Raw genomic sequence first — 14603 nt, 5'->3', positions numbered from 1 at the left:
TTACGAATGTTTTTAGGATTCAAATGAAAACTAAATTCCTTTATTTATGTTGCGCATCTTCGAATGAATCTAATTCATTCAAATTACATCTGATCATGTCGCAACAAGATTAATGTTTATCTGTTTTCTTGTATAGATAATAAACTTAGATATATTACGCGCAACAGAATATAATGGGTAACAAAACTTACAACTGCATGATACAAATATGGAAATAAACTAAAAAGTAACTGTCAGATAGAGCCCTTCACGAAGTTTAAAAATGGTATTTGAATACAAATCATTGCTTGATCGCAAATATCCGCACAATACATTATATTCGATATATTTAGGATGCAAGTATTGCTAAATGGCTTACTTTTATATTATTTAGATTTGTATTTATATAAAAACCGCAAAATGTTGCGTGAAATAGTGTGGCCTATAGGACTCAGTGAGAATTATACAAAAATGCATAATACTTGCTGCATTTCCGCGAGCTGCAGTTTATTTATCCTCTGAACCGAGTTTAGCGAGCATGAGTGATTTATTAAGTATTTCAAAAAAAATCAGGCAGAAATGAGGAAGAAGTATTGACATTTATTCCTTAAGCCTATATAATTAGCAAGTTTAAAAGACGTAAAGTACACATAAACAATCGCGAAATTTTTTTCGTGTCGAGTGCGGCGTGATTTTTTTTTTCCTATAATTTGGTGCCCCACGAAGAAAAGGTTTGGGAACCGCTACATCATGTGAATCTTCTTATCATGAAAGTACAGTCTCAGTCGATCCGATCATATTCCGCTTTATTCTGGTGGGTTTTCATCTGCAGCGATTCGCAAATCATCTGATTACGATTCGTGTAATTAGCCATTACGTCTAATATTGAATCGTTTGAAAATGGCTGTACAAGTAAATATTTTATTTAATCCATAAATGAATAGGAACGGGTGAAGTGGACAAAACTTTGCCAGAAAAGTGCACAAATGCCATCGTTTTTTGTAGCGGTTTTTCAATTTATTGAATGTCAGGGCAGACGACAATGATATTCCGTAATAAACTTCGAAGCCTTTGTCCTTTTTTATCCCCTACCTCAGATAACATTAAACCGTAATAACGTTATTTCATTCGAGATTTTGGAATTACTCAAATGAACACCACTTGATAAAATACTGTGTACAAAGACAAGAGTTATGTAGCTTCGTCGTCCGTGTTTACCTCGCGCTCAGATTTCGCATATTTAAGAAAACGGCAGTGTGCAATCGTATTGTGCACTGTGCAGTTGTACAAACATTACAGGGAACAAGTATCGCCATTTGTGTTAATATTTACAATAGAAACGTGAGCACTGTTTGTCGCGCAATATTATATAATTGAGGTGTAGCAAAAGTGTGGTATTTGCAATCGTATGCGTTGTAGGATGTTATAAACTGACTCGTATCGGTCGTGAATCGAATACTTTTGGCAACTAAAAAATCTCGCAACAAGGAGATACCATGAACACAATTAAATTACTATGAAAACACACTTAAGATGCTCGGTTCTTTTCGCGAGTGGCCTAATTGCACGGAATGAAAATTTGGAAACTATGGAATGGAAATTTCCGGATTCCGATTTCACCCCTCCCCATTTTTGGTAATTCTGGCTGCGCTCTTCAACATACGTCTTATCGAATCTTCATTAGTACAATTTGTGTCGGAATTATAGAGAAAAATCTAGTTTAATAATGCCTCATATAAGTATTTCAGAATATATTGTGATTTTCATCATAACTAACCCGAACCCAAACTGGATAATGAATGATTTGTTATTTTGAATCGTGGAGGAGGTGCTTTTTTAAATCAAATACACAATGAATAGTTTTTCCAAATGTATTATTGAATATAAGACTTATTGTTTTCGGTCAGTAAATAGTAGCAGAATTGTGTCGGGAACGGGGATCAATGATGCCACAAAAGATAGATAAAAGGTTATAATATAATTGTTTTGTGAGTTTTCTTTGTTTCCGCCTGTCCTTCATTTCTTCATAGTTCTGCATCTGAGAAGCTGAGATAACATTAATATTAATTCAGTCTAATAAAATCCATATAAAATATTTACTTGTGTTGTAGATTTTCATTGTTTCTTTCTGTTCCTCATTTCTTCAATCTTAATAGTTCTGTATATGAGAATTTAAAAAAACATTAATATTAGACTAGCCCTAATCGAATTCATTACAATATTTACTTGTAATGTAGATTTGCCCTTGGTTCCTTCTGTTCTTCATTTTTTCAGAGCCTGCATCTGAGAAGCTAAGATAACATTAATATTAATTTATCCTAATGAAATTCCCATAGCATATTTACTTGTATTGTAGATTTTATTTGGTTCCGTCTGTTCTTCAGTTCTTCATAGTTCTGCATCTGAGAAGCTAAGATAACATTAATAATAATTTAGCCTAGTAAAATCTCTATAGAATATTTACTTGTATTGTAGATTTTTCTTGGTTCCGTCAGTTCTTTATTTCTTCCTAGTTCTGCATCTGAGAAGTTGAGATAACAATAATAATAATTTAGCTTAAAATCCATATAAAATATTTAGTTGTATTGTAGTTTTGTTCTAGGTTCCGTCTGTTTTTCATTTCTTCATTTTTTATAGTTCTGCGTCTGAGAAGCTGAATAAACATTAATAATAACTGTAGCCTAATGAAATCCATATAAAATATTACTTGTATCGTAGATTTGTCATTGGTTTCGCCTTTCTTCATTTTTTCAATCTTCATAGTTCAGCTTCTGAGAAGCTAAGATAACAATAATAATAACTGATTCTAATATAATCCAATAATACATTTAGCCTACTTGTTTTATAAATTTTCCTCGATTCCGTCTGTTCCTAATTTCTCCAATAGTCATAGTTCTACATCTGAGAATCTAAGATAACAATAACGATGACTGAACCTGATGAAAACCATAAAAATATTTACTTGTGTTGTATACTTTTCTTAGTGCCGTCTGTTCTTCATCCTTCATAGTTCTGCATCTGTGAATCCAAGATACCATTAATAATTAATTTGATCCATTTAAAAGATTAACTTGTATTGTAGATTTTTCTTGATTCCGTCTGTTATTCATTTCTTCATTCTTCATATTTCTGCATCTGAGAAGCCAAGATATCCATATAAAACATTTACTTGTGTTGTAGATTTTCCTTGGTTCAGTCTGTTCTTCATAGTTCTGCATCTGTAAATAAAAAATAACGCTGATAATAACTTAGCCTAATGAAATCTATATAAATATTGACTTGTATTGTAGATTTGTTCTGTTCCATCTGTTCTTCATTTCTTTAATCCTCATATTTCTGCATCTGAGATGGTAAGATAACATAAAAAATAGTTAAACCTAATGAAACTCATATGAAATATTCACTTATATTGTAGATTTCTTTGATTCCGTCTTTTCTAAATTTTTTTGATTTTTATAGTTCTGCGTCTGTTTCTTATTTCTTCAAGCTTCGTAGTTCTGCGTCTGATAGGTGAAAATAATATTAATCCTAATTTAGCCTAATGAAATCCATATAAAATCGGGTAAAAGATTATTTATCCAATTATTTGTTTCAGATGCATGGACATGGTGACGATGCATGTTGGAGGAAGCCGTAACTGGTCAGCGAATTTTGTTTCAACATGGAAAGCCTAAAATTAGATTATTTTGCGATTGTACGCTTTCACGTGATTTTATAAACAACTTGATTTTTATATTTCAAAAATAACATTCATTCACAAATCACAACAGGGCCATTGTTCGCACCGTGTTCCGCAAGTTTCTCACTGCGGAAAACATTTGTGCACCCAGTCACACTGCTATGGGAATCCCGCTTTGGAATGCAGAATCAGCAGGTGCGAAGGATGCAGGGTCAGTTATTTCGACATTTACGGTCGTCAAATTGTATCTTGCCATCAACCGCTTGGTACAGCGGTCAACTATGTTCAAGGATATCGCCATCTGTGATGAAATATGTTGTAACCGAATAAACCGTTTTTATTTTTATTTTATTAAATTTATTATGTTCCATTCGTACCTCAGAATGCACAAGACACCATGGTGGCAATTCACGAACGTATGTTAACTATTTACACCAGAGTTTGGGTTTTCTAGTAGCTGCAGACACCAACATTTTGGTAATTGAGCTTATGACATGTGATGTTCGCATAAACTCAGATATGGGCGTTGCAACGCAAAAGAATTGGAATTACTCGCACGAACTAGATTAAACTAAAGTAAAAACTCGTATCGCGGGCCTCGCACGATTCAAAACTGTCACTGCTCTGCAGGTCGCACTGGTTTTCTTTGTGTGTAGCATTTGACCCACGAGCCGCAGGTTGACATCAGCTTACATTCTTGAAAAATTCAGCACTGCAATTCAGAGAGCTTAGTAACAAGTTTGATAGTTTCCTGTCTCTTTGCTAATTTTTCACCGCGCGCTTAGAAAATAATTTGTCTCCAAAAACGTTGATATTAAACTAACTAGAATAAATTTGAGCATAAGTTAATTATTTCGGTTTTGGGAACCAAATTTTATGGCAACTTACCGAAGACTTCAAGTTTAGTTGTCACTAACATTGTCATATTATTTTAAAGTGAGCGAGACGTGAACGCAAATTAAAATGAGATTTTTAAAAGTGTGAATCAATTGAAAGATAAAGGATTTTCAGTGGCACCAACTAGCCAAAATCCAATAGGCAGCGCAATTTTCAAAATTAACAAAATTGCGGTGACAGAAATCGTCCACAACCAGCAGTTATTTTATTATACACTGATACTAATTTAAACTTTTATTTAGGTAAAGGTGGAAACTACAATTCTGTGTGTCATCATCTTACCATGCCCCACCAACAGTCACCGAAGGGTGATGAGTGAACCAATTAATGCATACGTGCTTTGCTAAAAGGCAAGATTACGAACTTTGAACAAATTCTGTTAAAGATAGATAATAAAATTGGTGCTAAATATCATTATTATTACTACTGGAAGTCAAACATCTAAGCGCTAAGCCCTTATTTGTACACGTGTCTCCCATTCTGAAACTTATATCAAATGAAAATACATCGAACTGAAACATCTCATGCGTAAATGCGTTAACAAAAAACTTTATTTATATATATACATGTTCATTGCATTGGAAAGCATTATAGATCTCAAAATGTATATTTGTAATTGTACGTTTAGATCCTAATAAAAAAAATATAGCATCCAAAATCTCATGACAAATCTCGCAATACTAACTATACTTTTAAAAATCTAATTTGATAAATAAAAAACGATTGCAGATTGCAGTCAAGATCAAGACGGTTTTAATGAGTGTCCATTACTTGCCCTTGTTTCAGAGCTTGAGATTGAACAAAATAGATGTATAGAATGTAAAATTTATTCTGGGAATTTTTTGTTCAAATTCATGATTTATTTTGTAATTCGTATATATGAACATTGTCGAAAATATATTTAAGATATGAGTAGTTTTGAAATAGATTGCGCACAACTGGAGAAGATAGTCTCAATATTTGACGAGCGAAATTGAGCGGTAATTTTTGAGGTCAGTGTCCGTGGATATTTCATTTCCACCGTGTTTTAGGTGCTTTGCAATTTACCTGGAAGAATAATAAGAACATAGAAGATCCTTTTTGACTATACTATGGCTTTTAATTGTATAGGAAAATATAGTTAGAGTTAGGATCATAAAAAAAACCAACGCTGAAGAGAATTTAAATCCTGTTTACTAAAACAGTAACTTAAATGACGTTTTTGTTGTTTTGAACAAACTATACACCACTTGTCAACAAATAGGGAATCTGTGGCAAACAGTTCTAGTTGTTTGTTCAAATTATAATTATGTGCGGGTCAATGACTCGCGCGCGCTCCAATTGAACAATAAAGTCGAGTATGTTCCAAACAGAAAAACATATTCAAAGATCAAGATCGTCGTTATCATCTTTCCAATCATATTTATTCTTTCCCATATGCATTTTCATCATGGTTTCAATGCTTTGAGCGCGTTTGTTAACATCATATACTCGTAAGCGCAGCTTGTTCACTTGATTTTTAACAGCTTCGTCTTTTGTTTTTCTTCCCCGCTGTAAAAATATTATAATTAAACTAAAATAACATATAAATGTCTGATGTTCATGCTAATTTTGTTCAAAAAAAAATTAAAAACTTTATTGGGAGAATTAATTTTTGCGTAGTTGTCTTTCGACGAACTAATTCTTTCCAATGTTCATCAGTATCTACTAATCGCATTATTAAAATATGCCGTGGACTATCAAAAATGAGCAATGATTAATGATTTGAGAATAGTTTATATATTCATGCAAAGCAACGAACGATTGATGTTTGAGCATCTTTTATTTCTTCCAAATCGTCAGTGATTCCAATCCATTCTGATGAACCTTCATCTGAAACTTCAATCCATTTAGAATCTTTCCCGTACCAAGTTAATTTACTCTTAGGTATGGGACTATACATTGTACTGGTACTTTTCCAGGGTAACATCTTTTCTGTCTTTAACAGTAAGTCCACCTGCAAATTTAGTAACCGTGTTTTGTATCATGCATATATATAAAATCTTGAAAACAATTTTTACAGAGAAAACTACAAAATATTAGGTAGAATATGCACAGGAAACGGATTTCATTTACACTAATGTATACAATACACAATTTTTTTATAACTGTCATGTTGTTGGTGTGCTGGACTGATTGAGTTGATTGTTAGTATCGTAGACTGTACCTTATTTCCAATTTTTATAGTGTTGTTAAGGAGAATAAAGGTTTTCATTCATTTATCTTGTGCCGCCATCTATCGGCATTTCTATGAATTACCATTAAATGTTTCAATCTGACAACGAAATCACACTGTGATAATATATATATTATTGGTTTACACTTACATACAAGACTCTTGATTCCATTTCTGCCTCTTTTATAACTTCTTTAATGTCATCCACAGCTAAACCAACCTGAAGGTATATTGACTGGAATTACTGGCCATCATCACAAAGAGTACATTTTTATATTCAAGAACAATATATACGAACATCATATAAATAGGCAAGCATGGAAGAATCATAGACTGATAATACAGTAAGTGTTCAACTTCAGTTAGTCGTAACAAAACCCTTCTGGTGATAGCAAAATTTAATGCACCTATGGCTGCGGGATGCAAACACTGCGCTAAACACATCTCCGCTACCTTAAAAAAAACTTTCCGACTTTCGCGACGTACGAGAATAAAATCAAAAAATAAAAGTAATAATATCATATTCACATACCAACATATTCATCACGATGATGCTCATAATTATCAAGAATGCAACAAATACGATGTAAGATACTACTTCGTAGTATACCTGGTAACGTAAAACAATAATAATAGAATAAAACAACCTACTTGATCTAAGGTAGTACAGTATACGCCAAGCAAATAATCCATGTCGAACTCGAATGGTGCTGGCATTATCAATGCTTAGTTGTATGGAGTATTAGATGCTAATTTTGAAGGAGTGACCCTTTTTCTCCGATGGTTCTGAGCGAATTTCCATACCCCTTCCGTGATATGACATAACTAGGTAATCAAACGTGCGAGAAACTTCCCCGAAGTCCCGTTGGAAAGCTTGATTTCGTCGCTTTCCTCTAACTCTCTAACGTAAATTCTCTCTACCCTATGCCGGTAATAAGAAAGAAATTTCAAAAATTTTCGAAAGTATTCCCACTATTAGCGCTGTGGTGAACAACAAGTTAACAACAAGTTAAAAGAGATAAAGAGAAATTTCTTGAAAGAACGTCACCTTCCAAACAAGACCAGACTGAGCTTCTGAAGTGGAACGAAGTGCGAGCTATCGAAGAGAATTTGATCTCTTGTTTTCGCGAGCTGTCTGGTGTCCTTGTTTGTTTATTATGTGCGGAAAACAGTTACTCGCTCGTTCAAAATACTTCACATTCAAATAATGACAAAATTTTTGTATATTTCTAAGCTTCGAAATACTTACACAAATAAAGTTCAACTTGTAGTAAAATAGAAAATATACAAAAAAAAACACATGATGCGTTCACCGTGATTACGAACACTCGGATCAAGCATGGATCACAACATCAACGTAAAATATAAATATTATGTAAATGTTCTGCCACGTTATGACCAAGTTTCCCAATATCTTGGCGTTTGGCAGTAAAAAGGTCTTAAGATGTAAATTACCCAAACGATAACTCGCGATTTACGAATGAAAACTGTATGAATGAAATTTGAATATGAATTAACTCAATCTGAAATCGCATCAGTTCATACCGGTTCAGAATACCCAAATTAAATTACCCAAAAGATAAATCTGGTCGCGATTTACGAATGCAAATTATACGAATGAAATTTGAATATGAATTTATTTTCAAACTGAAATCGCATCAGTTCATACCTGGTCGGAATATTCAGAGCTCGTGTGTTCCGCTGTGAAAATTGATTCATATTCGATTTCCCCAATCATCATGACAATTGTTTTCAAAACCGAGTTCCATAAATTTCCAAAAACAATCTGAAAACATAGCAATATAACATATACGGCTAATTTAATGCAAATGAGGTTGCCACAAGAAATAACTCGGCGAATCCTATACTCGGCTGCATCGATTTGTCTATTTCGACATTTTCATTTTTTTTTCAATTTCCATTTAATGATTGTATGTGTTCAATGTAGTGATTGTTCGGCGCTTAAACATAATTTTTAACAGTCTTCTCAAAACGCCGTATAGAATATAACGAGTGAGCAGAACAAATGTAAAATATACTGTGGCGTATTTATATAGTGAAGGTTAAATAAATATTACTTTCACTTTAACTTTCCAATGTTCTTGTTGCAATGAAATAACTTCTCAAAGAGTGAAATGTATTAACTATCAAAAACATTGATTTTTACGTTATTTTTCTCATTATTATTCTTATTGCATATTTTCAAATCAAGAAAATTTCAGTATTTTAATTGCGAAATACCTGATTTTGAAAAACGATATAAAAACTGAATCCGAATGCACAAACAAAAAGAGCCAGAACAATGGAAAATCTGAAAAATGTTTTAAGGATCTTTATAAACATCACAACATAAATTCCGAGGTTGAAGTCTGGTATTGCTTCCACGAACAACAATAAAACAATCCAAGAGAGAAAGATATCAATTGTCCCCATTTTCCACTGCCATTCCTAAAATATACAGCGTGAAAACTAAATATTTGTTTGTTATCCACTTAAAAGTTTAAAAAATTTTGCGAATGTTTATGAATAATATTTATAAAGAATGAATATATACATTCTTATTATGCATATATCTCTCCACGTGCGAATTTTCTGAAGTGTCCATCCTCTTATATTGAATGGTTTTGAATTGCAAAAATAGATTTGGAAAAAATTTTCAGACTTAGTAATATTCTGTACCTCTAATATTCCGTACTTTCGCGTGAAAGAAGTAAATGGAAAAACCGTTGCTATCGAAGTACAAAACAAAAATAGTTCAATCCAGTTTGTTGCGTTCTTGAAGTAATCGAGTTTTTCTCCGGGAACTTGGAAAAACTACATAGATAAAACGTGAAAGTGTCAAAAGTATATAATAAATTTTGAAAAATATTCACGTGCTAACATATAATTTGCTTTGGTGCCCTCTGTAACAGTTAAACATTGTTTGAATTGATGGACGCAAAGATTGCGCATCGGTACCGGTGACGGCCACGTCATAGTTGAGCCCCGAGTTCGTTGAAAAGACCGACGTACAAGCAGCATCGATAAATCGGGCAAGTGTGGTGGAATAAGGTGTTTCAAAATATGTGAATTTTAAGGAAATACAGTAACAGTTTCCTGACAGTTTTATCCAAATTTAGTATGGTGGCGAATGTGAATTGTAACTATGGATTATAATGTTGTCTAGCCCCTTTATATTAATGGTATGTTGAATTCTACTTAACAGGTCATTTTATTATCGCGATAGCGACATGCCTTCGTTTTATATTTATAGCCTTCTTTGTAGCGACCAATTTGGATATTTCCGGTTTCGCCGAGTGTTGGAGGGTGTTGTGTTTTTCATGTTTTTGTGGTTTCGCTGCATTAAGGGTTAAGTGTATTTCTGTATTTGGATTGGATTGTAAAACATTACAATATACAAACATTTGGCTTTCAATCTATTGTGTGCTTAGTGACTCCCGAGGAGTTCAGATCGGAGTTATGCTCAATTAAACGTGTGTCAACCTAATAACACATGAGCGAACGAGCAGATAGGGTCAATTCTCTCCCTATAGTACTAAAATCGATTGGTCAATAACAATATTAACAACAACAACAATTTAGTTAAACCATCTCTGAACTTCTCGTTCAATAATGTGAAAAAATAAATCAAGTAGAAATAGTAATGAATTTTATTGATATAATTAAAATATTTTTCAGGGAGTGGCATAAGTGGTAAAGTTTGGGTCTTACTGAATTTTTAGTATTGAATCTGTTGCAAAGAATATTGTTTCAAATGGCTTGTCTTGTTCGCTCAGTTATTTTTCCTCAGTCAATTATTTTCATAGAATTCATTTAGCTTCATTCACATATATTATGACATAGAAGTATAATTACCTCTTTCAGTAGATTAAGAAAAGCTAGGCAACCTGAAGCGTATCCGACGTACCAAAGACCGCGCTTTGCAACGCAAGAATCACCCCATACACTTTGAGTCTCAGGTACCATCTGTACACACATTTCTCCATTTGAATTTAATGTGATATCTAGTAAACAAAATGTCCATAAACAAAAAATTGATGTAATTCAGTTTTATTTGTGAATAGAACATGTATTTAAGTCAGATTCAAACATATATCTATAAAGATGTGGGAGTATATATACTAAGGCTTCTAAAAATGATTATGTACAACTTACTTACTTATAGCGTAGGGCGGCGGAATTGTCATCATGAAAACATTGAACAAACCCATGAAAGAAATATAGAGAAGAAATGCCAGCCAATAAAAAATTCTCAGGTTTTTGTTTTCCCATTTGTGCTTCAAAATTCTTTTTACAAGTGGATGGTACATCAGTTCACGTCGGTTTGATTTCATTATTAATGTCAGACAGTGATTTTGTATTTCATCTGTCTACAAAGAAAAATTTCACTTTTGAATATGAGAATAAAGATCATATGCTTCATAGTTGAAATGTACAACGAATTTTCTCACACTAAGCTCATTTGGTTAGATATTCACCTGATTCTTATATTCTTTTATATCATCAAGATCTTCCAAGAAGTTTACCATGTAATGTCTTTGGGGAATCTGTAGCAGTAAGTAGTTTTCATTAAAGATTTTTGCAGGGAGAGAATCGTTGGGTTAATTGTTGGCTGTTAGAATAACGAGATAATTCAATACCCAGTATTGAAGGGTTTATTGGATCTCCGCTCTAGGAGACCCTTATTATCAGTCGTTCTGTCTGTTTGATCTCGCTTCTAGGAGACCCTTATTATCAGTCGTTCTGTCAGTCTGTTTGTTTAGATGTAGCGTTTAAACGGCTGGACCAATGTGGATGAAATTCAGATCCAGCCACCCTAGTATTGTGCGTTTTATGGAAAGTCCGGATGGAGGTTTCGTTTCCATGGAAACAACGAAAAACGCGCCGATCGTTATAAAATTTCAATTTTTTTAACAATTTATCGCCGTTTTCTCGCCAACCAAGTCGAAAATTAAAATTCAAAGAACGCTACCCTCCGCATAATCTTCCGCTTTTTAGCGTCTTGTCCCGCCGTCCCGACAAGTCAGCTGAATGTCCCGCTTTTGCGCCCAGCCAACCAGCCTAATACATGAACATGTTCTCGTTACTGTTGTTGCGGTGTAGCGCAACGCTAGCTTACTCACTGAAGGTGAATGCGTTATTTTGTTTGTTTCGTTGTTTTCCGCTAACATTGTTAGCGAACGTATCACATGTAAAATCAATTCTTGTTCATGTGAATGTAACAGTGAGCAACGTCCTTTTGAAAGTGTCATCTACAATTCTACAGAATAGCATGCTTGGGCAAACAGGGAAATTCTCAATGCTTGAAAACGGCAGACTATTTCATTATTCCTTTTGCTGTACAAAAAAAATCTAAAATCGGATCATTTGTATCGTTAGCGTCTATTTCTTTCTATCTTTCGAACTGAACCCGATATTTCGACAGAGAATATGCGCATGAACACTCAATGACAATATGGTCAATGAAGACAGCCGGGATGACTTTAAATGTAGGCCTATGTAGTAAAATCGGAACCTGTAAAGTTACAGGATCCCAGCTAAGGGGTCGTGTCTTTGGAGGCGTCCGGCTTTGAAGTCAAAAAAATATGGTAACCCTACCTATTATCCGTTAGTAAACTGAAATGATGAGGGCCTCAAGCAATGGCGGAGATCCAACTGGGCGCCTACCGGTTTGTCGGTGTATCTGTCTGTCTGTCTGTTTAGATGTAGCGTCTTAACGACTGGACCAATCTGAATGAATTTTTTATACGTTGGCTATCCAGCCACCTTATTATTGTGCGTTTTATGAAAAGTCCGAATGGAGGTTCCGTTTCCATGGAAACAACGAAAAACGCGCCGATCGTTATGAAATTTCAATTTTTCTCACAATTTATCGCCGTTTTCTTGCCAACCAAGTCGAAAATTAAAATTCCAAAAACGCTACCTTCCGCATAGCAAAAAAATCTTTCCAATAAGTTATTTTTGGTCTTGATACTCCATAAACTGGAGGAGCCTTAGGGATTTTAGTGAAGATTATTTTTTTTATTTTCAGCCACAATATACCAGTCACGCGAGTAAGAACGAAAGGCGCAGCGTCCAAATGAACTCAGCGGAACGCGCAGCGTTCAAAATGACTGGCGTTTTTAGTAGTGTCTCCTATTATCCGTTAGTAAACTGAATTGATACGGGCCTCAAGCAATGGCGGAGATCCAACTGGGCGCCTACCGGCTTGTATTATAATTATCGGACAGTAAGTGGCTAATGATCGTTTTGTAATTATTTTGTTGTTGATAATCATGTTGTTTTATTGTGACAAAATCGTTTTTTCATTAACCTCGGGATCAATTGCATTTTCAGTAATTTAAGATTGTATTTTTCATTAGAAGGCTTTCATTATTATTATTTTTCAAAACTTCCCGTGGGCTCTGTGGAATTTGTTTTTCCGTCTGAAGTTTCGTGTGGTGATGTCAACAAATTTAAAAATAATTAAAAATGTGACGACCCTTGTTTTGCCTGTTAAATGACGTCATGTGATATCGTTTCCATATTTGGTATCCTAGCAGTTTAGACGCTGCGACACGGTCGATCGGTTCTCGGGGGCAGCGTGGTCTGTTGGTGTATGGTGTGCGACAGAGGGCAGTCGTCTGAGTGTTTCGGTTTGATTGGTGGGTTTTGAATGTCTGTGTGAATGCCTCTGGTCTTCAGGGATGTTTGTCTGTGTTGTGTGACTGTCGGATGTTTTGTGCTGGACAGTGGGCTGACGTAGGGACCATGTTATTGTTTTTACCAGTACAGTGCCATTACAGTTCATTTACCGTAGTGTTGTATTTTCAGTTTTATCGTGGAATTAGCTTTCATCAGTATTGTTCAAATGTTGTGCACCTATAGAATTGTTCATAGTCTTTTTAAATGCCTGTCATAAGTTACTTTCGGCCTGTTTTGCAAATTGCAGTAGCTAGTTCATTGTACCAGATTCTAGGGGTCATTTGGTTTTTTATTCAGAGTTGTCTTGGATTTCAGGGTTGGTCAGTGTTTTTGTTGTGTATGTGGTCTTTCTTGCATTTTACTGCCTGGTATCTGTTATTTTTATTTTATGCTTTTCGTTCCTTTGGGGAGTGTTTGGTTGTTTTGGATCGTTTACTGTTCGAGTTGTTAATAAATGACATAAAATAGCATAAAGACTTGGACTATTGAGAGAAAACTTGACGTCAGATCATATTAGAAGATATTCTGAACCTGGATAATTATTTCATACACTGCCGGTACGCTACAATTTTTGGCGAGAGCACGCCAGGATATTTTCTATGAACTATGATTTTTTTTCTCTTACTTGGACTAATGGATGATATGTCAAGGCTCTGGTCAATAACGTGCCTGTTTTGTTTTTGATTGATACCGGTGCGGGTGTCTGGCTCATTGACACCGCTGTTTACTCGACGTTGCAGGAAGATTCGAACATTTCGGGGCTGCATCCTGTTCCAGTGCCACTCCGTACTGCCGGTTGCGAGTCATTGGTGTCTCATGGTGTACTTGATGTCAACCTGACGATTGAAAGCTGGTCTGTGGAGCATACAGTTGTGGTCGCCGATCCAGGGTCACGTGCGGGTGTCTTGCTCATAGACACCGCTGTTTACTTGACGTTGCGGGAAATTCGGTTCGGGTGTCTCGCTCATAGACACCGCTGTTTACTCGACGTTGCAGGAAATTCGAACATTCAGAACTGTATTCTTTTCCAGTATCATTGCGTACTGCCGATGGCGAGTCGTTAGTGTCTCATGGTGCACTTGGTGTCAACCTGACGATTGAAAGCTGGCCTGTGGAGCATACAGTTGTGGTAGCCGATCCAGGGTCACGTGCGGGTGTCTCGCTCATAGA

At 35.0% G+C, this 14603-nt stretch overlaps 1 protein-coding gene across 1 annotated transcript in view; it reads right to left on the bottom strand.

Annotated features, from left to right (window-relative positions):
- LOC120329624 (transient receptor potential cation channel subfamily A member 1 homolog) overlaps positions 1–11115 on the bottom strand; it is a 28893-nt gene extending 17778 nt beyond the window's left edge. The window contains exons 1-2 of the mRNA XM_078118871.1: positions 10909–11115; positions 10605–10753 (exon numbers count right to left, since the gene is read on the bottom strand). Of these exons, the coding sequence (XP_077974997.1) occupies positions 10605–10753; positions 10909–11083 (324 nt within the window). The 5' untranslated portion in view covers positions 11084–11115. The remainder of the gene's footprint in view (positions 1–10604; positions 10754–10908) is intronic.
- Between the last annotated feature and the right edge of the window lie 3488 nt (positions 11116–14603).

This window comes from Styela clava, chromosome 12 (genome assembly GCF_964204865.1).
Source record: "Styela clava chromosome 12, kaStyClav1.hap1.2, whole genome shotgun sequence".
Classification (NCBI taxonomy): domain Eukaryota; kingdom Metazoa; phylum Chordata; class Ascidiacea; order Stolidobranchia; family Styelidae; genus Styela; species Styela clava.
The sequence above is the reverse complement of the archived record's forward strand: the minus strand, read 5'-3'. Positions and strand labels throughout refer to the sequence as shown.